Source organism: Pristiophorus japonicus, chromosome 12, assembly GCF_044704955.1.
Source record: "Pristiophorus japonicus isolate sPriJap1 chromosome 12, sPriJap1.hap1, whole genome shotgun sequence".
Taxonomy (NCBI): Eukaryota; Metazoa; Chordata; class Chondrichthyes; family Pristiophoridae; genus Pristiophorus; species Pristiophorus japonicus.
In genome coordinates, this window is record NC_091988.1 from 106,564,557 (window position 1) to 106,589,835 (window position 25,279).

Sequence of the window (25,279 nt, forward strand, 5' to 3'; positions counted from 1 at the left end):
CGGTCCCCTAATATTTTTGGGAAGTTATTCGTGTCTTCCTTAGTGTAAACAGAACCAAAGTATTTGTTCAATTGGTCTGCCATTTCCTTGTTCCCCATTATAAATTCACCTGATTCTGACTGCAAGGGACCTACATTAGTCTTCACTAATCTTTTTCTCTTCACATATCTATAGAAGTTTTTGCAGTCAGTTTTTATGTTCCCTGCAAGCTTACTCACATACTCTATTTTCCCACTCCTAATTAAACTCTTCGTCCTCCTCTGCTGAATTCTAAATTTCTCCCAGTCTTTTGCTGCTTTTTCTGGCCAATTTATATGCCTCTTCCTTGGATTTAACACTATCCCTAATTTCCCTTGTTAGCCACGTTTGAGCCACCTTCCCTTTTTTATTTTTACTCCAGACAGGGATGTACAATTGTTGTAGTTCATCCATGTGATATTTAAATGTTTGCCATTGCCTATCCACCGTCATCCTTTAAGTATCATTCTCCAGCCTATCCTAGCCAATTCACTTCTCATGTTATCAAAGTTTCCTTTCTTTAAGTTCAGGACCCTAGTCTCTGAATTAACTGTGTCACTCTCCATCTTAATGAAAAATTCTACCGTATTATAGTCACTCTTTCCCAGATTGCTAATTAATCTTTTCTCGTTACACAAGACCCAGCCTAGGATGACCTGCTATCTAGTTGTTTCTTGGACATATTGGTCTAGAAAACCATCCCTTATACACTCCAGGAAATCCTCCTCCACAGTATTGCTACCAGTTTGGTTAGCCCAATCAATATGTAGATTAAAGTCACCCATGACCCCTGCAGTCAGAATCAGGGGAAGTCATAACGGGGAACAAAGAAATGGCGGACCAATTGAACAAGTACTTTGGTTCGGTATTCACGAAGGAGGACACGAACAACCTTCCGGTTATAAAAGGGGTCGGGGGGTCTAGTAAGGAGGAGGAACTGAGGGAAATCCTTATTAGCCGGGAAATTGTGTTGGGGAAATTGATGGGATTGAAGGCCGATAAATCCCCAGGGCCTGATGGACTGCATCCCAGAGTACTTAAGGAGGTGGCCTTGGAAATAGTGGATGCGTTGACAGTCATTTTCCAACATTCCATTGACTCTGGATCAGTTCCTATGGAGTGGAGGGTAGCCAATGTAACCCCACTTTTTAAAAAAGGAGGGAGAGAGAAAACAGGGAATTATAGACCGGTCAGCCTGACATCGGTAGTGGGTAAAATGATGGAATCAATTATTAAGGATGTCATAGCAGTGCATTTGGAAAGAGGTGACATGATAGGTCCAAGTCAGCATGGATTTGTGAAAGGGAAATCATGCTTGACAAATCTTCTGGAATTTTTTGAGGATGTTTCCAGTAGAGTGGATAAGGGAGAACCAGTTGATGTGGTATATTTGGACTTTCAGAAGGCGTTCGACAAGGTCCCACACAAGAGATTGATGTGCAAAGTTAGAGCACATGGGATTGGGGGTAGTGTACTGACATGGATTGAGAACTGGTTGTCAGACAGGAAGCAAAGAGTAGGAGTAAATGGGGACTTTTCAGAATGGCAGGCAGTGACTAGTGGGGTACCGCAAGGTTCTGTGCTGGGGCCCCAGCTGTTTACACTGTACATTAATGATTTAGATGAGGGGATTAAATGTAGTATCTCCAAATTTGCGGATGACACTAAGTTGGGTGGCAGTGTGAGCTGCGAGGAGGATGCTGTGAGGCTGCAGAGCGACTTGGATAGGTTAGGTGAGTGGGCAAATGCATGGCAGATGAAGTATAATGTGGATAAATGTGAGGTTATCCACTTTGGTGGTAAAAACAGAGAGACAGACTATTATCTGAATGGTGACAGATTAGGAAAAGGGGAGGTGCAAAGAGACCTGGGTGTCATGGTACATCAGTCATTGAAGGTTGGCATGCAGGTGCAGCAGGCGGTTAAGAAAGCAAATGGCATGTTGGCCTTCATAGCAAGGGGATTTGAGTACAGGGGCAGGGAGGTGTTGCTACAGTTGTACAGGGCATTGGTGAGGCCACACCTGGAGTATTGTGTACAGTTTTGGTCTCCTAACCTGAGGAAGGACATTCTTGCTATTGAGGGAGTGCAGCGAAGGTTCACCAGACTGATTCCCGGGATGGCGGGACTGACCTATCAAGAAAGACTGGATCAACTGGGCTTGTATTCACTGGAGTTCAGAAGAATGAGAGGGGACCTCATAGAAACATTTAAAATTCTGACGGGGTTAGACAGGTTAGATGCAGGAAGAATGTTCCCAATGTTGGGGAAGTCCAGAACCAGAGGTCACAGTCTAAGGATAAGGGGTAAGCCATTTAGGACCGAGATGCGGAGGAACTTCTTCACCCAGAGAGTGGTGAACCTGTGGAATTCTCTACCACAGAAAGTTGTTGAGGCCAATTCACTAAATATATTCAAAAAGGAGTTAGATGAGGTCCTTACTACTAGGGGGATCAAGGGGTATGGCGAGAAAGCAGGAATGGGGTACTGAAGTTGAATGTTCAGCCATGAACTCATTGAATGGCGGTGCAGGCTAGAAGGGCCGAATGGCCTACTCCTGTACCTATTTTCTATGTTTCTATGATAACTGCTGTACCTTTATTGTGCCCGTCCCTAATTTCCTGTTTGATGCCATCCCCAACCTCCCTACTACTGTTTGATGGTCTGTACACAACTCCCACTAACGTTTTCTGCCCTTTGGTGTTTCGCAGCCTTACCCATATAGATTCCACATCATCCACGCTAATGTCCTTCCTTACTATTGCGTTAATCTCCTCTTTAGTAACGTTACCCCATCTCCTTTTTCTTCCAGTCTGTCCTTCCTGAATATTGAATATCCCTGGATGTTGAGTTTCCAGCCTTGGTTACCTAGGAGCTATATCTCTGTAATCCCAATTACATCATATCTGTTAGCAGCTATCTGCCCAGTTAATTCATCCACCTTATTACGAATGCTCCTCGCATTGAGACACAGAGCCTTCAGGCTTGTTTTTTTTAACACTCTTTGTCCTTTTAGAATTATGTTGTAATGTGGTCCTTTTTGATTTTTGCCCTTGATTTCTCTGCCCTCCACTTTTCCTTATCTCCTTTCTACCTTTTGCTTCTGCCCCCTTTTTACTTCCCTCTGTCTCCCTGCATAGATTCCCATCCCCCTGCCTTTTTAGTTTAAACCCTCCCCAATAGCATTAGCAAACACTCCCCCCAGGACATCGATTCCAGTCCTGCCCATCTGCAGACCATTCGGTTTGTACTGGTCCCACCTCCCCCAGAACTGGTTTCAATGTCCTAGGAATTTGAATCCATCCCCCTTGCACCATTTCTCAAGCCACATATTCATGTGAGCTATCCTGCGATTCCTACTGTGACTAGCACATGGCACTGGTAGCAATCCTGAGATTACTACCTTTGAGGTCCTACTTTTTAATTTAACTCCTAGCTCCCTAAATTCAGCTTGTAGGACCTCATCCCATTTTTTACCTATATCGTTGGTACCGATATGTACCACGACAGCTGGCTGTTCACCCTTCCCCTCCAGAATGCGCTGCAGCCGCTCCGAGACATCCTTGACCTTTGCACCAGGGAGGCAACATACCATCCTGGAGTATCATTTGTGGCCGCAGAAACGCCTGTCTATTCCCCTTACAATAGAATCTCCTATCACTATAGCTCTCCTTCCTGCCCTCCTGTGCAGCAGAGCCACCCATGGTGCCATGAACTTGGCTGCTGCTGCCTTGCCCTGATGAGCCATCCCCCCCAACAATACCCAAGGTGGTGTATCTGTTTTGGAGATGACTGCAGGGGACCCCTGCACTACCTTCCTTCCACTGCTCTGCCTGATGGTCACGCATTCCCTACCTGCCTGTGTAACCTTTCCCTGCGGTGTGACCGACTCACTAAACGTGATATTCACGATATCCTCAGATCGCGGATGCTCCAGAGTGAATCCATGCCCAGTTCCAGCGCCGCAATGCGGTCTGTCAGGAGCTGCAGCTAGTTACACTTCCCGCACACATGTAGTCATCAGGGACACTGGAAGCGCCCCTGATTTCCCACATAGCACAGGAGGAGCATGACACGGGTCTGGGCTCTCCTGCCATTGCTTAACCCTTAAATTAACCTAATTGATAACAATGCCAAAGGTTTCTTACTGATCAGAAAAGAAAAAGAAAAAGATTAAATACTCATCAATCCACCAGCCAATCACTTACCCTCTTGGCTGTGACATCACACTTCGATTTCTTTTTGCTTCTTTGTTTACCTTCTGCCCCTGCACCAGCACCAGCTGGCCTCCTCCGACTGCTGGGCCCCCTTTTATGGGCCTCGCTGCTCCCGACCTGCTCCGCTCCGACCTTCTCTGGCTCCCGCTCTTTTTAAACTGCCCACTCCTCCGACTCTCCGACTCTCCGATCCTCATCAGAAGTGAATTCCTCGCCTACCTCTGGCCCGCCTGCTCCTCGGACTCCTGGTCTCCCGAACTCTCGGAGCCTCCCGAACATTAATGGTGGGCATCACCTTGGTGACAGTTAAAGTTTACTTTGATTGAAGTTAAGTGTAACTATACCCTTTGATGTGAAGGACTCACCAGCGTGTAACAGTGCAGCTATTTGGGCCAATGTGCAACAAGGTTTTGTTAAATAAAAAACATTTAAACCGAACATCAGTATTTCTGTAAAAACCAACCCTTCCCCCGCCCCAACTTCTCCACCCCACCTCTACCACTTCCCCTTCCTCTCCTGACTCCAAGCCACCTGGCCGAGGAGCTCCTCAGGCGATGCTTCATCGGGGTGGGGGGGGGGGGCGGGACTGGGTGGTAATGGTCGAACCACTGCTTGGACAGATACGGGAGAGGACAGTCCCGAGGTGGAAACGTGCTCCGAGCCAGAAGCAAGGTGTTGCTGCTGGCTCTCATGTGTCGCTGGCAATGGGGGTGAAGCACCTTCAGGTGCAGTGCTGTGCTCCAGGACCACTGGAAGCCCTCTGTCACCAGTGTTCCTGGCTACCAGCACCAGGGCCTCCTCCATTCCTTCCATGTTATATTTTATTTGTTGAACAGAAACTCAGTGCCACTATGTTCTTGGTGCTTAGTGGGCTTTTTTGCTGCTGGTGAATCTCCCTCATGCCTCCCACAAGAGCCAAACAAGCACACATCACAGCCACACATGCCTTCAGTCCCTCTCTGCTCCCTCTCTCTCTGTCTCCTCTTCTGTGCATGTCATGATGACCCTTGACCTTCTGAATCGCGGAAATCGAGCATCGCCATGCCGCTGCTAAGGACAGCGACACTTTACGGCAGAAGGTCAGAGAGATTTAACACTACCGCCCATTTCATATCGCTCGCGGTAATACCCAATTTCAAAAATAGAGACCAGGTGCTTTGAGAATGGGCGAGAAGCTGGCGATTTGAAAACCCATTTTTACCGCCCACATCGGAAATAACTCCCATTTTTGGCCGATCTGCACAAAAGTGTAAAATCTAGCCCCTGGTCTCTAAAATACTGTCTACAGTTCTGGTCTCTCTAGAATTCTGTGCATAGTTCTAGTCTCTCTATACTGTGCATGTCATGTATGTAACCACAATGTAACACCACTGTATTACTGTATACACTCAACCTAGATGCACACCTTGACCACAAGGGATGAACTTGTGGAAGACACTCCTTACCTGATCACACAGGTATAAAAAGGGAGGTCCCATGCAGGGTCATCGCCTTTGGAGTCCCGTGAATAAAGAGTTAAGGTCACAGAGTGACCTTGTCCCCAGAATGTTTCTCGTGTGGTTTCATACTATAGAGTAAAGACTTTACATTGGCGACGAGAAACGGGAATTCACGACCCACGAGAATGGCCACCGGTAGCACAGAGGAACGGTACTGTGTTGGGGAAGACCGGGACGATTTTGTCGAGAGGCTTCAGCAAAGCTTCGTTACGAAAGAATGGCTGGGGGATGCAGCGGCCGACAATCGAAGGGCTCATCTTTTGACCAGCTGCGGACCAAAGACTTACGTGCTCATGAAGGACTTACTAGCACCCGAAAAGCTGGCGGACAAAACCTTTGAAGAACTTAGCAAATTGATCGAGGAGCACCTCAAACCGGCGAGTAGCATACATATGGCCCGACACAGATTCTACACCCACCGACGTGGTGAAGGACAGAGCATACTGGACTTCGTAGCAGACCTCTGGCTTTTGGCCAGCCTCTAAGTTCACAGACGCCTGTAGGGGGAGATGCTAAGGGACTTCTTTATCGAGGGCATCGGTCTTGCGGGAATTTTGTGCAAATTCTTTGAGACCAAGGATTGACCTTGGAAGTGGCGGCGTTGATAGCTCAAACTTTCATGGTGGTGGAGGAAGAGATGAAAATAATATACGCGCGCAATTCTGCCTCTAACATGGCGGTGGATCAGGGAGTCAACATCATCGATGCGACTCAGAGCCCTGCAGGCAGGCAGGGGCAGTCCAACACTCCCCAGGCAACAATAGACCCCAGAGTAGGACTTCAACAGAGACACTGGCAGGCTGAACGGACATTCACGCCATCATAGTGGACAATGCGGCCCAGGATGGGGCCATTGACACCCACTAATAGGGTACTTAAGAGCAGTCAAAGGGACAGTCAGCGTGGAATGTCTGGCCATAGTCCCTTTGTTCCCAACAATGGAAACTTTAACTCATGCTGAAAGTGTGGGGGAAAACACTCAGCTAGATCTTGCAGATTCCAACAGTTTGTCTGCAGCAACTGCAATCTCAGTGGCCACTTAGCTCGAATGTGCAGGAAGTCTGCAACCAGAATAATATATGAGGCTGATGGACCAGAAGAGGGTTCTTTGAGGCAGGATGACTTTTGCGGCAAATGGATGGACGCAGAGGTTCAGCGGGTCCATGTGGCGAATATTCACAGTTCATACACCAAAACGCCACCAATGATGACGAGGGTTTTATTAAACGGTATCCCAGTACGCATGGAGCTGGACACTGGGGCCAGCCAATCACTCATGGGCATTCAGCAATTTGAGAAGCTATGGCCACTTAAAGCCAGCAGACCCAAATTAGCACGTATTGAGAGACAATTACGGACTTACACTAAAGACATCATTCCGGTGCTAGGCAGTGCAATGTTGGCTGTCACACACAATGGGTTAGTGAATCGGCTGCCGCTCTGGATTGTCCCGGGCAATGGTCCCGCACTGTTGGGGAGGAGCTGGTTAGCCGAGATGAACTGGAAATGGGGGGATGTTCACGCAATGTCATCTGTGGAGCGAAGTTCGTGCTCACAAGTCCTACAACAATTCGATTCACTATTCCAACCTGGCGTCGGGACTTTCAAAGGCACTAAAGTAGTGATACACATCACCCCGGACACCAGGCCAGTGCACCACAAAGCCACAGCGGTGCCGTATGTGATGCGGGAAAAGACTGAGAGTGAATTGGACCGGCTGTTGAGAGAGTGTATCATCTCACCTGTTGAATTCAGTGACTGGGCGAGCCCCATCGTTCCCGTCCTAAAAGTGGTTGGCTCTGTCAGGATCTGTGGCGACTACAAGGCCACCATCAATCGGGTGTTCCTACAAGATCGATACCCGTTCCCGAGAGCGGAGGACCTCTTCGCCACGCTGGCAGGCGACAAGCTGTTCACCAAGTCAGACCTCACTTCAGCCTATATGACCCAGGAACTGGCCGGGAATCTAAACTACTGACCACCATCATCACGCACAAGGGACTGTTCGTTTATAACAGGTGCCCGTTTGGCATTCGATCAGCGGCCGCGATTTTTCAACGAAACATGGAAAACCTGCTTAAATCCATTCCTGGAATGATCGTATTCCAGGACGACATCCTCATTATGGGTCGAGACACCGAGGAACACCTCCACACCTGGAGGATGTGCTACGCCGACTGGACCGGATAGGCCTGCGACTCAAGAAGTCTAAATGTGTGTTCTTAGCTCCTGAGGTTGAGTTTCTGCGCAGGAGGGTTGCTGCAGATGGGATTCGGCCCACCGAATCCAAAACAGAGGCGATTGGACGAGCACCCAGGCCCTGCAACATATCAGAGTTGTGTTCATTCCTGGGACTGTTGAACTATTTCGGGAACTTTCTGCCGAACCTGAGCACGTTGTTGGAGCCGCTACACGTGCTCCTGCGTAAGGGTTGCGATTGGTTTTGGGGGGACTGTCAGGAACGGGCTTTTGATCGGGCGCGAAACCTACTTTGTTCAAACAAGTTGTTGACCCTGTACGACCCCTGTAAAAAATTGGTTCTGACATGTGATGCATCGTCCTATGGGGTTGGGTGCGTGTTGCAGCAGTGCAATGCTGAGGGTCAACTACAACCTGTGGCTTATGCCTCCAGGTCGCTCTCTCAAACAGAACGGGGATATGGGATGGTCGAGAAGAAAGCATTTGTATGTGTCTATGGTGTAAAAAAAAATGCATCAATACCTCTTTGGTAGAAAGTTTGAATTAGAGACGGACCACAAGCCATTAACATCCCTGTTGTCAGACAGCAAGGCTGTCAATGCCAACGCATCAGCTCGCATGCAGGATGGGCTCTCACGCTGGCTGCCGATGACTACTCTATCCGGCACCGGCCCGGCACTGAAAATTGCACTGACGCGCTCAGCAGGCTTCCACTGGCCACCACTGAGGGGGCAGCGGAGCAAAGTGCTGAGATGGTCATGGCTGTCAATGCCTTTGACAGCACAGGCTCCCCCATCACAGCCCGCCAGATCAAAATCTGGACAAACAGAGATCCCCTCCTATCCCTGATTAAGAAATGTGTTCTGACTGGGGATTGGGCACCCGCACACGGAGCATGCCCTGAGGAGATCAGACCGTTCCACAGACAGATGGATGAGCTCTCCATCCAAGCCAACTGCCTACTATGGGGCAGCCGGGTAGTTATGCCCCAGAAGGGCAGGGAGGCATTCATCAGGGAACTCCACAGCGAGCACCCAGGCATTGTGCTGATGAAGGCCATTGCCCGGTCACACATTTGGTGGCCGGGAATTGATTCAGACCTGGAAAACAGTGTTCGCAGGTGCACGACGTGTGCCCAGCTGGGTAATGTCCCCAGGGAGGCCCCACTCAGCCCGTGACCCTGGCCCACCAGGCCATGATCACGCATTCATGTTGACTACGCGGGCCCGTTCATGGGTAAGATGTTCTTATTGTGTTAGATGCATACTCGAAATGGATCGAGTGCATCATTCTGAATTCATGCACGTCATCCACCACCGTGGAAAGCCTATGTGCGATCTTTGCAACCCACGGCTTGCCGGACATCCTGGTTAGTGATAATGGCCCATGTTTCACAAGCTACGAATTCCGAGAGGTTATGTCAGGCAATGGCATCAACCACGTCAGGACTGCGCCATTCAAGCCGGCCTCCAATAGCCAGCGGAACGAGCGGTCCAAATCATTAAGCAAGGTATGCTCAGGATTCAAGGACCCTCCCTACAATGCCGCCTATCGCGTCTCCTGCTGGCCTATAGATCCCGACCACACTCGCTCACGGGGTTCCCGCCCGCAAAGCCACTAATGAAACGGACACTCAAAACTCGGTTGTCCCTCATCCACCCAGTCCTGACCGACATAGTTGAGGGCAAGCGCAAGTCACAAAACGAGTACCATGACCGTAATTCGAAGGGGAGATGTATAGAAATAAATGATCCTGTATTCATCCTCAATCACGCCATGGGGCCCAAATGGCTTGAGGGCACTGTAATTGACAAAGAGTGGAATAGGGTCATCGTGGTAAAATTCAACAATGGTCAGATATGCCGTAAGCATCTGGACCAAGTAAAAAAAAAAGGTTCAGACAAGAGCAATCAGAAGAATGCACAGTCCCTGCGGTCAGCCCGGACAGGCCGGAATCACCACAGGGACAGACACTCATGTCAGTGTCCAACAACCTGAGCCCCAAATGCGGCGCTCCACGAGGGAGTGTAGACCACCTGAGAGACTAAACCTATGATCTCAATAAGACTTTGAGGGGGCGGGGGGCGGGAGGTGATGTCATGTATGTAACCACAATGTAACACCACTGTATTACTGTATACACTCAACCTAGATGCACACCTTGACTACAAGGGGTGAACTCGTGGGAGACACTCCTTACCTGATCACACAGTTATAAAAAGGGAGGTCCGACGCAGGGTCATCGCCTTTGGAGTCCTGTGACTAAAGAGTTAAGGTCACAGAGTGACCTTGTCCCCAGAATGTGCCTCGTGTGGTTTCATACTGAAGAGTAAGGACTTTACAGTGCACAGTTCTGGTCTCTCTAGAGTGCCGTGCACAGTTCTGGTCTCTCTAGAGTGCCGTGCACAGTTCTGGTCTCTGTAGAGTGCCGTGCACAGTTCTGGTCTCTGTAGAGTGCCGTGCACAGTTCTGGTCTCTGTAGAGTGCCGTGCACAGTTCTGGTCTCTCTAGAGTGCCGTGCACAGTTCTGGTCTCTGTAGAGTGCCGTGCACAGTTCTGGTCTCTGTAGAGTGCCGTGCACAGTACTGGTCTCTGTAGAGTGCCGTGCACAGTTCTGGTCTCTCTAGAGTGCCGTGCACAGTTCTGGTCTCTCTAGAGTGCCGTGCACAGTTCTGGTCTCTGTAGAGTGCCGTGCACAGTTCTGGTCTCTCTAGAGTGCCGTGCACAGTTCTGGTCTCTGTAGAGTGCCGTGCACAGTTCTGGTCTCTGTAGAGTGCCGTGCACAGTTATGGTCTCTGTAGAGTGCCGTGCACAGTTCTGGTCTCTGTAGAGTGCCGTGCACAGTTCTGGTCTCTGTAGAGTGCCGTGCACAGTTCTGGTCTCTCTAGAGTGCCGTGCACAGTTCTGGTCTCTGTAGAGTGCCGTGCACAGTTCTGGTCTCTCTACAGTGCTGTGTGCAGTTCTGGGGGTCAAAATTCGGATGCTAACGCCTGCTGATAATGCCGGTGTTAGGTGTTAACTGGGAGTTAGGCGGTTCGGAGTGGCGCTCAGTGCTGTTCACGCCTGTCCCAAAATTCAGTGGTCATTTTTTAAAGGCGTTAAAATGTTACATCCCGCTGGCTAATGCCATGGAAATCATGATGTCAGTGTGTGTGCAATGCCTCCTTAGCGCCCTTCTCGCCACAGTCACTTTTGCCATCTCAATTAACGCTGGCATCGATGATGCTTGAAAAGGTTGGACTGCACAAGGCGGAGAAACTAATACGGGGCGTTATTTAAAGGGAGTTGCAGCTGGGGCTCAGAGTCTCGGTTAGTGCTGCGTTTGATGCTCGCACAGACAGTAGGGTGTTGGCGTCATACTGCTGCTGACTCATCAGATTGACGACTTGTATCTGGGACACATTGATGGTGGAGGGGCGTTGGAGGAGGATGGAGTGGTTAACTGTGTCAAAGGCTGCAGACAGGTCCAGGAGGACGAGGAGGGATAGTTTACCTTTGTCACAGTCACTAAAGATTACATCAAGTTCAGCATGCCCAGGGAAGACCAGGATGAGCGCACCTGTGGCTTTGTCATGATAACGGGCTTCCCCAGGGTTCAAGGAGCTATTGATTGTACGTATGTGACATTGAGGGCCCTGTCCCACAATGGAGAGATCTTTCGGAATGGCAAGGGATTCCACTCCCTCAACCACAGGCAGATGATCCTTGCTGACAATGCACACTGTCCCGGAAGCTGCCACGATGCCTTCATCCGGCGCGAGAGCAGTGTGCCACAACTCTTCAAGACACCACATGAAGGCCGTGGCTTGCTCCTGGGCGATAAAAGATACGGTGTGGCCCCCTCGCTGATGACACTGCTCCGCAATCCCACCACCCCTGCTGAGCAGCGCTACAACAGCAGCCATACCACAACATGGGCTATTATCCAGCAAACTATTGGGGCTCTGAAGCAGCGTCTCCGCTGCCTTGACCACTCTGGAGGGATATTGCAGTACTCACCTGATCGAGTCTCCATGATCACTGTTGTCTGCTGCATGCTGCATAACCTGGCCATTATGAGGGCCCAGCCATTACCACCTCAGGAGGAGGACGATGAGGAAGATGAGGCTCCTCACCGAAGGACGAGGCAGCCTGACACTGATGCTGGAAGGGCTACTCGTCAGAGACTCATCGCGCATCGATTCCAATGAATGAGTCTTGATGTGCCGAATGACCAGCCTATACACATGGACATCAACTCAACACATCGCTACCACTCTGCAGCCCTCCGTCTTTAATAATCAGTTCCTCTTCATGTGAACAATCCAAACTTGCTTTATTGCAAACATAAATCATGTGTGCTGAAAACAAGCACAAGACAACTTCATCCCCAACACATCAACATAGCCTCAAAACCCCTTCAAACAATCTCATGACATCCAAGTGCAACTATCGACATCAGCTCATTTTGTAACCAGGTAGTCATCTCAGGCGAGTACCAAACAATTGTTGCTTCGTTCATCCAAGTGCAACAATTTACATGAACTCTCAGTGCAACAACCTAGACATTTCTGTTGACTATCAAGCAAGTGTTTGGTGGGTCATACAAGTGCAACTAGTTTTAAAAGCTCATATCTTCACAAGCATATGTGGCCACTTTCCCACAGGTCTTTACTTTGTCTTAAAGAGGGCTTTACCACTCCTTCCCTCTCCCCCCTCCCATGCCTACTGTTCCTCTTTAATGGGGTCTCAGAGCATTCAGCAAGGCTGGTAGTCGGTTGCTGACTTGGATCCGCAGCCACACATGATGGCCAAACAGGACATCCACGACCAGCTCGGGCCCTGGAATACCCGGCTGCGGACTGCATTGGCTCAGCGTGGGTGCCAGCACTCTGTTATGGATAGGGTGTGGAGAGCGGTAGCTGCGAAGGCGGAATGATGTCATCCTGAGAAACGACACCACGGTCCAATTGGCCCAACAGGCTGATACTCCCCTGGGGCAGAGCATCATCACCTGCAGAAATCTGGGTGAGGTCAGATTCCTCCCCTGGTTCTGCAAGGTTAGGTCCCCGTTGAAGTGATGGGGCTCCAGACTGGATGGCAGTGGTCAGTGCATCCGTTGAATCTATTTGTCTTTGCTTCAAGAGTGTCTGTGACTGCAGTACACCAGAGAGATGACGCAGGACACCATGCACTGATGACATTTGAGTGTGGAGGCTTACAATAGCATCGGCCTGGTGCTCAATGGCCATTGCAACGTCAGCCACAGCCCGTGTCACCATGTCTGGGACCCCATGGTCATTGTTTGCATCCAGCATCCATTGGTATCTACCAAGGATGGGCTCAGTGGGATGCTGAAAGGCATCAGCAACAGTTGAGGCTGGTAGTCGGTTTCTGACTTGGAGCTGCAGCCACACATGATGGCCTAGCAGGATGTTCCCGAGTGCATCGAGAGTCTGGGGCACCCTTGCTATTGCACCCAGCAGATCGCTGTGCAACTGCAGGGATTGTATTGTGACAACCTCTAGGTCGGGTTCATCGTCAGAGTGCTGCTGAGCCTCACTCAGGCACACATTCACCCTCCAGGGAGCTGGCCCCCAGGCTTCCCCAACCCCGTGGCATTGCTGGAGGCCACTGGGTCCCGGAGTATCACGCACCTCCGCCTCCCCCACCACCCCTTGGTCAGCAACACTTCTGGTCCCACTCTCCAACAGCGCAGCCTCCTGCGTGAGGTTGAAGGAGGTGTCGTCCTCCTGCTTCGTCCTCTGGGTCGTCGCCGCCATCTGCACCTGTGGAAGGCACCCGAGAAGGCACCGGTGGATTTGGCTGATCACCTGAAAGCACAAACACAGAACAGCGGTCACCTGCAGGAGAGCGGGTCAGGAGCGGGAAAGGCATTCGTGAATGCCAGTCTCATGGAAATATCTGCACGATGATGGTGTGAGGGCCAAGTGTCCTGCAGGTCGCTGCACAGGAACTCAACTTAGCATCACTGTCCCGAGGGAGGGTTGGCCTCGCCCACTGCCATCGCATCACCTTGCACACCCATTGGGGCAGCTATCCGTTCCTCCAACGGACTGAGCACTTGGAGGCCTGGCTCCCCTCCACCCAGTCCGCATTTGGTCCCGTCGGTTGTGGGTGAGCTTTGCCTGTAACATTAAACAGGAAGTTGGAGTTAGAGGCCTGCTATCAGTGTGTCCCTGTGCCTTACAGGGACCTAAACCCGGGACCTAAAGAACAGGTGGTGGATGGAGAAAGCACAGGAGATACAACTGGCTGACAGCCATGATGTGCGAGGATTCTTCATCGCAGTCAAGGCCACCTATGGCCCAAACACCAAGGCTCCACCCCACTGCTGGCCAAGAACAGGGAAACACTCATCAAGATCACCGAGGCAGTCAGGGCCCGCTGGAAGGAGCACTTCGAAGATCTCCTCAATCGAGACTCTGCCTTTGACTCGAGTGTTCTTGAGTCCATCCCGCAGCATGCAACCCACCACCACCTCAGTGAGATCCCAACGTTGCGCGAGGTAGGAAAAGCCATAAGACAGCTCAAGAACAACAAGGCTACGGGAGCGGATGGAATCCCTGCTGAGGCACTAAAGTATGGCGGAGAGGCGCTGTTGGTGCAGATACATGACCTCATCTCTCCCATCTGGAGGGAGGAGAGCATGCTGGGAGATCTCAGAGATGCAGTGATCGTGACCATCTTTAAAAAAGGGACAAGTCCGACTGTGGCAACTACAGAGGAATCTCCCTGCTATCAGCCACTGGGAAAGTCGTCGCTAGAGTCCTCCTCAACCGTCTTCTCCCGGAGTCACAGTGCAGATTTCGTTCCCTACAGGACATGATCTTTGCAGCGCGACAGCTGCAGGAAAAATGCAGGGAACAGCACCAGCCCTTATACATGGCCTTTTTCGACCTTACAAAGGCCTTTGACACTGTCGACCGTAAGGGTTTATGGAGCGTCCTCCGTTTCGAATGCCCCTAAAAGTTTGTCAACATCCTCCGCCTGCTCCACGGCGACATGCAGGCTGTGATCCTTACCAACAGATCCATTACAGACCCAATCCACATCCGGACCGGGGTCAAACAGTGCTGCGTCATCGCTCCAACCCTCTTCTCAATCTTCCTCTCTGCCATGCTGCACCATCCTGTCCTCGCCGCACAGCACTGCCCCCCCAGTCATCAAGATCCACGGTGTGGCCCTCCCATACCTCGGGAGCCTCTTATCAGCAAAAGCAGACATTGATGAGGAGATTCAACACCGCCTCTAGTGCACCAGTGCAGCTTTCATCCGCCTGAGGAAAAGAGTGTTCGAAGACCAGGTTCTCAAATCTACCACCTAGCTCATGGTCTACAGGGCTGTAGTAATATCCACCCTTCTGTATGGCTCAGAGGCATGGACGATGTATAGAAGACACCTCAAGTCGCTAGAGGTATATCACCAACGATGTCTCCGCAAGGGACTGTGGTTCTCGTATTGGACTGTTCAGCCACCTAAGAACTCACTTCAGGAGTGGAAGCAAGTCTTTCTCGATTCCGAGGGACTGCCTATGATGATGACGATGACATGCTTTAGTACGTTTTAATCTGTGACAGTCTTCACAGCTCGATGTAAGTACCATTTTCTGCGTGGACTTGCTGTGGCAATGGTGGGACTAGGGACCTAACAGTAACAGGGAGGCTACCGTCTTCAAGACGCATATGAAGACTGGGGAGCCAAAAACATGAGGGGTGGGCCTGCAGAACTGAGTAGCAAGGTTAACAGCACATGTACACCCTGGCAGTAGGTGAAGCTACAAATGGGAACCTTGACTGTGGCCTCACCCACTTAGAGCGTGGATTTGGAAACATTACATTGAGCAGAGAGTGCACATTGAGGTCAGAGCATAGCATGTTGAAGTTTGAAAATACAGATACTCACGTCAGGTCGTTCTACTTTTTCTGGTATTACATCGCTGTCCGTGGCACCGTGTCACTCACTTCATGCCCTGCCATCTCCCACCATAGCCTTCGGTATGTTTGGGGTTGTGGTCTCCTCCAAGCCACTGTCCACAGCACCTGCCCACGCCTCTGCAGGGACTCGAGCAGTGTATTGACTGTGGTGTCCGTGAACCGATGGACACGCTGACAAGCTGCTGCTGGGTCTGCTATGCTCACAGTCTGAATGAGTGCGTAGGAAGCGAATATAGCCATCTAATCAACACCTCAATTTAATCCAGGTGGGGTTACTGTGTCTGGCGCAGCTCCAAATGCTGCCTAACTCCCGGATGTTGAGCCTATGCTTAACGGCCCACTTAACACAGCGTAGCACCTCCAGTAAGTGTGCAACGCCATGACTTTATGCTGCTATCAATTCTTTAGGTGTCAACACTGAATTTCGCGTTTGGGGACCACGCCTGAAGCCAGGCATTAAACATTTCTCTTATACGGTGGCAACGCTTCAAAAATGGCGGTAACGAATTTCGACCCCCTGGTCTCTCTAGAGTCCTGTGCACGGTTCTTGGCTCTCTAGAGGACTGTCTACAGTTCTGGTCTCCTTAGAGTACTGTGCACAGTTCTGGTCACTCACGAGAGTGGAGTGATGGGGTATAGTCAGTGTTGGGGCGGGGGGACGATATTCCCAGTCACGGAGGGTGGATGATGAGGTAGGGTCGGTGGGATATTCCCAGTAACGGAGGGTGGATGATGGGGTAGGGCCGGTGGGATATTGCCAGTAACGGAGGGTGGATGATGAGGTAGGGCCGGTGGGATATTGCCAGTAACGGAGGGTGGATGATGGGGTAGGGTCGGTGGGATATTCCCAGTAACGGAGGGTGGATGATGAGGTAGGGCCGGTGGGATATTGCCAGTAACGGAGGGTGGATGATGGGGTAGGGCCGGTGGGATATTGCCAGTAACGGAGGGTGGATGATGAGGTAGGGTCAGTGGGATATTCCCAGTAACGGAGGGTGGATGATGGGGTAGGGTCAGTGGGATATTCCCAGTAACGGAGGGTGGATGATGAGGTAGGGTCGGTGGGATATTCCCAGTAACGGAGGGTGGATGATGGGGTAGGGTCAGTGGGATATTCCCAGTAACGGAGGGTGGATGATGGGGTAGGGCCGGTGGGATATTGCCAGTAACGGAGGGTGGATGATGAGGTAGGGTCAGTGGGATATTCCCAGTAACGGAAGGTGGATGATGGGGTAGGTTCAGTGGGATATTCCCAGTAACGGAGGGTGGATGATGAGGTAGGGTCAGCGGGATATTCCCAGTAACGGAGGGTGGATGATGAGGTAGGGTCAGCGGGATATTCCCAGTAACGGAGGGTGGATGATGAGGTAGGGTCAGTGGGATATTCCCAGTAACGGAGGGTGGATGATGGGGTAGGGTCAGTGGGATATTCCCAGTAACGGAGGGTGGATGATGAGGTAGGGTCAGTGGGATATTCCCAGTAACGGAGGGTGGATGATGAGGTAGGGTCAGTGGGATATTCCCAGTAACGGAGGGTGGATGATGAGGTAGGGTCAGTGGGATATTCCCAGTAACGGAGGGTGGATGATGGGGTAGGGTCAGTGGGATATTCCCAGTAACGGAGGGTGGATGATGAGGTAGGGTCAGTGGGATATTCCCAGTAACGGAGGGTGGATGATGGGGTAGGGTCAGTGGGATATTCCCAGTAACGGAGGGTGGATGATGGGGTAGGGTCGGTGGGGTTATTCCCCAGTTGGTGAAGCGTGTAAGGGCTCAGTGCATATCCAAGTCTATGATGATTGTTCATCCAGGTGTTTAAGCTGGGCTAAAACGTGACATTCACCTCAGCTCCTCTACAATATCACAAAGTGTCGTGAATGGGTGAGGATCAGTGTTTGTTATTTCTCTAGCTGCCGTTTACCAACCGTCCTGGTTTGACTCACATTGTGGTATGTGTTTTCTTGTGATTCTCTGTAGGGGTGTCGGCTGCATATTTTACGAGATGGGAACAGGGCGCCCATACTTCCCTGGGTCCACGGTGGAGGATCAATTGCATCTGATATTCCGAATCTTGGGTGAGAAGACGTCACAGTTCTCACTGAACATGCATTTGTTCTTGAAATCCTCACCAGATGGCAGTAATTTTGTGCCTTTGATTTACAGGGACTCCAACTGAGGAGACTTGGCCAGGAATCTCATCCCACGAGGAGTTCAAGGCCTATCATTTCCCCCGATATAAGGCAGAACCTCTTATCAACCATGCTCCAAGGTGTGATGGGTTGTCGTGAATCTAATAACTAGTTGCCAGTCATGTGGTTTATTGCTAATTTGATCCTTGGAATGAGTTGAGGAATAGTTTAAGCACACTGCATTACAAATCACAAAAACCATAATCTCCCTTTCCATCCAGTACAGTGATATACCCCGGGGGAGAAATTACTGGGGGCGGTAACCGACTCAGGTCGGGACTTTCTGCACCAGGCGCGGAATTGTGGTTTCTCTTGGGGTGGGTTCCGGGGCGATACTGGGGTTAGGTAGTGGTACAGGTCTGGTTACTGGTCAGGGACAGGAGGGTGTAACTGCAACTCAAGCAGGTAAGGGACCAGTGCTGGAGGAGCCTTGGCATTTGTCCTTATCCAACAGGTCTGAGGTTCTTGCTGCCTGTGTGGATGACGGAGAAGCCTGCAGGATGGATGAGCAAGCTGACCTAGATTCTCACTCCCATTATTTGTAAAGGCCAGTGCAAAATATTAATATCTCAGCCATACTGCATCCTCCAGAAGTCACTCCCTGTTTCATCACGGAGCGTTCCGACCCTCTCCAACAATTCTTTTACTGTTTATACGCTTATAAAAAACCGTCACAATTTTCTTTTGTATTTTCTGCTTGTCTTTTTTTCACATTATGCGTTTTGCCTCCCCACTACTCTAACACACATCCTTTTCGCTTTCCTTATTTTGTACTCTATACATCTCACATTTGTAGCTTTCCCAGTGCTGGTCCTGTGACCTGTTTACTCACTTTTACACCCAGTTAATTTGTCCCACAACCCCTTTATCTCCTCGAGCTTTGTCTTTCTCCAGTCCAGCTCCCTTATATTTGACTCTTCTGTATCATTTACTGTCCTTACATTGACCTGAACTACGTTGTGGTCACGATTTCCCAGTTATTTTATACTCATCAGTTATTTGCCCCACTTTGTTTCCCAGAACGAATTCAAGCAATACTCCTTTTCTTGTTGGATTAGAACCACACTGGTCTAAGAACATAAGAATTAGGAGCAGGAGCTCGTCATTCGGCCCCTCGAGCCTGCTCCGCCATTCAATAAGATTATGGCTGATCTTCTACCTCAACTCCACTTTCCTGCACTATCCCCATATCCCTTGATTCCCTTAATATTCAAAAATACCGATCTCTGTCTTAAATATACTCAACGACTGAGCATCCACAGCCCTCTGGGGCAGAGAATTCTAAAGATTCACTAAGGAGACCTGTGAAGAAATTTCTCATCTCAGTCCTAAATGGCCGACCCCTTATTCTGAGACTGTGACCCCTGGTTCTAGACTCCCCAGCCAGGGGAAACATCCTCCCTGCATCTACCCTGTCAAGCTCTAAGAATTTTGTGTGTTTCAATGAGATCACCTCTCATTCTTCCAAACTCTAGAGAATATAGGCCTAGTCTACTCAATTTCTCCTCATAGGACAATCCTTCCATCCCAGGAATCAGTCTGGTGAACCTTCGTTACACTCCCTCTATGGCAAGTATATCCTTCCTTAGGTAAGGAGACCAAAACTGTACACAATACTCCAGGTGCGGTCTCACCAGGGCCCTATATAATTGTAATAAGACATATTTACTCTTTTACTCAAATCCTCTTGTAATAAAGGCCAACATACCATTTGCTTTCTTAATCACTTGCTGTACCAGTATGTTAACTTTCAGTGATTGGTGTACAAGGACACCTAGGTCCCTCCGATTACCAACATTTTCCAATCTCACACCATTTAAAAAATATTCTGTTTTTCTATTTTTCCTACCAAAGTGGATAATTTCACATTTCTCCACATTATATTTCATTTGCTATGCTCTTGCCCACTCACTTAGCCTGTCTATATCCCCGTGAAGTCTCTTCACAACTTACATTCCCACCTAGCTTTGTATCATCAGCAATCTTGGATATATTACATTTGATCCCTTCATCCCAATCATTGATACAGATTGTGAATAGCTGGGGTCCAAGCACCGATCCTTGTGGTACCCCACTAGTTACAGTCTGCCAACCCAAAAATGACTCCGTTTATCCCTACTCTCTGTTTTCTGTCCATTAACCAATCCTTAATCCATGCTAGTATATTACCCCCAATCCCATGAGCCCTAATTAATTAATAACCTTTTGTGTGGCACCTTATCGAATGCCTTCTGAAAATCCAAATACATCACATCCACTGGTTCCCCCTTATCTATTCTTCTATTTGCAACCTCAAAAATTTTTAACAGATTTATCAAACACGATTTCCCTTTCATAAATCCGTGCTGAATCTGCCCAATCCTATTATTATTTTCCAAGTGTCCTGTTACTACGTCCTTAATAATAGATTCTAGCATTTTCCCTACTACTGGTGTCAGACTAACTGGTCTGTAGTTCCCTGTTTTCTCTCTCCCTCCTTTCTTAAATAACGGGGTTACATTTGCTACCTTCCAATCTGCGGGAACCGTTCTAGAATCTGGGGAATTTTGGAAGATGACAACAATGCATCCGCTATCTCTATAGCCAACTCTTTCAAAACCCTAGGATGTAGGCCATCAGGTCCAGGGGATTTATACGCTTTCAGTTCCATTAATTTCTGCAGTACTTTTTTTTTACCAATACTAATTTCTTTCAGTTCCTCATTTTCGCTAGACCCTTGGTTCTCCACTATTTCTGGGAGATTTTTTGCATCTTCTTCCGTGAAGACAGACACAAAGTATTTGTTTAATTGTTCTGCCATTTCCTTATTCCCTATTATAATTTATGGAGCAATCCTGGATGCTGCATTTTAAAAAGTGTTCCCCACTGTGACCACACATATTAAAATTCACCACGTATTATATCTTTCCCTTTCTCGTCTGAGATGATTCACTATTTACTTCAAGTAAGCCTTCTGCTTCTATGCCAGTAGCTTTAAGAATCCTGCTCCCTCTCTGCTCTCAAATGGAGACAATCCCCAACCTTGTCATATTGGCTTAAATCCCCTCATTCAGTTGAGGTCATGATTTTGAGGTGATATGTGAACGGGTCCTGGTTCACAGCAGCCACAAAGTGAAGGGGTGACTGTACGGCCAACCAGCATCAATAGAGGGGATAGCACCATGGGGTCCCACATTGACATTCATGATGTTTCAAACTCCAATCCTGGCACTCATCTCCACCATAGAAAGTGGCTGCATGGCCGATCCACTGAGCTGGCCTGCTGAAGGTGGATACAAAGTGGAGCCACCATTCCCAAACTTTAATCGAAGGTTATGTTTTTCAGAAGAGGCATGGATATTTATCTGCACTGGTTTGTTTTGATGTGGAGAGTGGCCTTTCTTGCATTCTATGTCTGTTTCCCAATGGTTGTGATTTGTTGCTGCAGTGGAAATGCTGAGGGGGAAGAATTTATTTTGTGGGGTTTTTATTGTGCTCCAGGATTTTGAGCAGGAAGATGAATTTGTAAATGCAGATACACCTGAAGCGTATTGCTACACCCATCACTGTAGAGCCTGATATTCCTGCCCGAGTGTGTCAGCAAATCTGTTTGCACACCTGGAGGCCGAAATTGCCCCTCTCATTAAGGTCTCTTAACGCCGGGAAGTGGCGGCAACAATGCGGAGTGCAATGGCCGCCATTATCAAAATTCCGCTCTTGTGTTATCCTGGCGGTGCCCCACTCCCTCCTACCACTCTGCTGCTGCCGATCCGTGCTAAGTGTGTCATCACTGTGAACACTGTGATCTACCTCCACGACGGCGAAATTCCGCTATGAAGATCTTAGGCCCGCCCGGCAGTGCCAAAGCAAGGTTTTTCACTGTGGTGAGTGAGGCTGAGGCCTTCTGCAGTGGCAGTGCGGCTTCCCTTAAAGGGGAGGACACACTGTCGCTGCTGCCATGTTTTTTTCTGTCAGCCAACTGCCAGGTCGGCCCGACAATTATGCCCCCGGGTTCGGCCGGGCTGCCAACATGCAGCCTGACACACACCCCCTCTTGGGTGCCAGGCCGCTGACCCAGCCGAAACCCTCCCTGCTGGCCCAGTGGACCGAAGTTAAACCATCGCAAAGGCTCTCCCCGTTATATGAAGGGAGAGCTGTGGTGATGCGGTGCTGTGATGATGTCATCGCGGCGGTCACTACACTCCTCAACTTCCGCCCCTCTGCTGTACTTGCGCCCCAACTTCTGCCCCCATTACAAGCGACTTCCGGATCCGACTGAAAAACAATCAAAGAGTGGAATTTCACTCGAGGCCACCTCAACCACCATGGCGGTAAAAACCATAGAAACATTGTGCGCGTGCCCCGTTTCAGGCGGGGAGCAAATTCGGGGCCCTGCTCTTCGCTGGAACTGTTCATTGAGGCTAATTTGCAGATAGGATGGCTCTTCCCATAGCTTTGAAATGTTCTACAACATTCTAATTTTATGCTATTATTTTTTATCACAGGGGTTCTCTCCCAGAGAGCCAGTATGTCGATCATAGGCGTTTCCCCCAAGTCTCCAATCATAGAATCATAGAATGGTTACAGCACAGCAGGAGGCCGTTCGGCCCGTCGAGCCTGTGCCGGCTCTCTGCAAAAGCACCTCAGCTAGTCTCACTCCCCCACCCTTTCCCTGTAGCCCTGCAATTTCTTTCCCTTCAGGTACTTATCCAGTTCCCTTTTGAAAGCCCCGATTGAGTCTGCCTCCACCACCCTCTCAGGCAGCGCATTCCAGATCCTAACCACTCGCTGCGTAAAAATGTTTTTCCTCATGGTTGCCTTTGGTTCTTTTGCCAATCACCTTAAATCTGTGTCCTCTGGTTCTCGACCCTTCCACCAATGGGAACAGTTTCTCTCCATCTACACTGTCCAGACCCCTCATGATTTTGAACACCTCGATCAAATCTCCTCTCAACCTTCTCTGCTCCAAGGAGACAACCGCAGCTTCTCCAGTCTATCCACGTCACTGAAGTCCCTCATCCCTGGAACCATTCTTGTAAATCGATCCTGCACCCTCTCTAAGGCCTTCACATCCTTCCTAAAGTGCAGTGCCCAGAATTGGACACAATACTCCAGTTTAGGTCAGACCAGTGTTTTATAACGATTCATCATAATTCCTTGCTTTTGTACTCTATGGGGCTGAAATTCAGCCTCCTGAAAAGGCCCATTACTGCCGGAAAGCAACGGCCTCGTGGTGGTGTCGAATGGCCGTCGCTCACGAAATTCTCCTCGGTGGTTTACCCGGCGGTGCCCACTTCCGCCCCGCTGCTGCCAAACCCTCCTAAGTGAGTCATCAAAGCACGCAGCGTCGATCTCCCGGAAGCAAAATTCACCTAAAACAATCTTGCGGCCGCCGCACGGTGTCCCCGACAGGTGTTTCTGTCGGTGCACTGTGTATGTGCAGTGTGTGCAAAATGGCGGTGCGGCCACTATTAATGGCCGCCATCTTAATTTTTTTTGTCGGCTGACTGTAAGGGCGGCCCAACAATTATGCCCCCGGGTTTGGCCGGGCTGCCAACAGGCAGCCTTTCACTCTCTCTTGGGTGCCAGGTCGCTGGCCCGGCCGATACCCTCCCTGGTGGCCCAGTGGACCAAACTAAAACAATGGCACAGCTCACGCCGGTCCTCCCCCTTAAGTGAAAGGGAGAGACGTGGTGATGCGCTACGCTGAGGACTGATAGCGCCCCCCACCTCCGCCCCATTATGACCAACTTCCGCCCCACTCAAAAAAAAAAGACAAAGAGCTGAATTTCGCGCAAGAGGCCACCGCATCCACCGCGGTGGTGAAAACATGGGAAAAACGGTAGGTGCAACCCGTCTCCCGTGGGGGTGAATTTTTACCCCTATGCCTCTATTTATGAAGCCCCAGGATCCCGTATGCATTATTAACCGCTTTCTCAACCTGCCCTTCCACCTTCAATGATTTGTGCATATGTACCCCCAGGTGTCTGTTCCTGCACCCCCTTTAGGATTGTACCCTTTAGTTTATATTGCCTCTCCTCACTAGTCCTACCAAAATGTATCACTTTGCACTATTCTGCCACATATTTGCTAATACTTTGTTTGTTGGAGGAATTGCGGTCATTAATTTGCCTGTGGAAAGGAGTTGGAAAGGGTGCAGAACAGGATTGCCCATGGTACTGGGTGTGGTTTATGACATCAATTCAGGTGCAGGTAGACACATTGCAAAGCAAGTCAGTGTCCGTTATCCAGAGCGCTTGTGGTGCCGCCTTTACAATCCCTCAATGGTACCTGCTTCATTTGAAGGCTCACATAGATTAGGCAGATGTTGCGGGAGATCGAGCCCAAACAGCAGCAGAATGTAAATATAATGAAGCATGTGTATTATTCAGACAGAATAAATGTGGAGCACATAATTAGCAAGCTCCAGCAAAGATCTTCTGTTTGAACAACTCGGGCACTGGGCTCCTTAAAAACCCCGCTAAAGTGTTCAAAATAATCACTGTCCACTGCGTGTTACATCAAGCAGCATTTCAGAGAGGAGTTGTCATTCTGCAGGATGAGGAGGAAATGTCGGGTGTGGATGTAGCACATGATGAGGAGCAAGTAAAGGAAGCAGAGTTGCAGTCGAGAGGATTGTTGATAACTGCTCCCAATGACTTCCAGATCCCTCCCCTGCACAAGTATTGTAGACTACTGCAACATCAGACTGTACCCAGAAACAACATGCTGTCCAAATCTTATTACTGTAGCTTGACTGCCATCTTGTACCAACCTTTTATCAGTTGGAACCTCAACATAGCCCTTGTCAACAGAAGCACTGCACTAAGAAGAACTGGTGTTCCACATTTATCGGGTGATGCTTCCCCTGAGTGACTGGTCTGCTTGCCCTGCTTCGTCCAAGTGCTCTCTGAATGTGAGGAGCAGGTATGGAGGCAGGCTGCTGTCAGTCAGCATGGCCCTTGAGAGGTGAAGGTGGTGGTGTACCTCTGCTTGTGAGGTCATGACATGGCCCTGCTGCAATTGAAGCCATGTCTGAGAAGTGTCCGTCAGATTGGTCACTAACTAGCACTTCAATCCTTTGCAGGGCTGGTTGAGTTGGACAGACGTGCAGTCACCTTATCCCTTCTCCTGTCATGCCCCACGTGCTGGGATCCTTGTAGGATGCCCTGCGTCCTTAAATCAATGTCCACAAGAACTGAAGGACATAGCTGCCAGCCTAAACCTACATCAGGAATTGA

The 25,279-nt window shown here is 49.6% G+C and overlaps 1 protein-coding gene across 1 annotated transcript in view; it reads left to right on the top strand.

The window, feature by feature from the left end:
- LOC139276829 (cyclin-dependent kinase 17-like) overlaps positions 1 to 25,279 on the top strand; it is a 377,596-nt gene that overhangs the window by 333,067 nt on the left and 19,250 nt on the right. The window contains exons 10-11 of the mRNA XM_070894828.1: positions 17,848 to 17,945; positions 18,034 to 18,139. Of these exons, the coding sequence (XP_070750929.1) occupies positions 17,848 to 17,945; positions 18,034 to 18,139 (204 nt within the window). The remainder of the gene's footprint in view (positions 1 to 17,847; positions 17,946 to 18,033; positions 18,140 to 25,279) is intronic.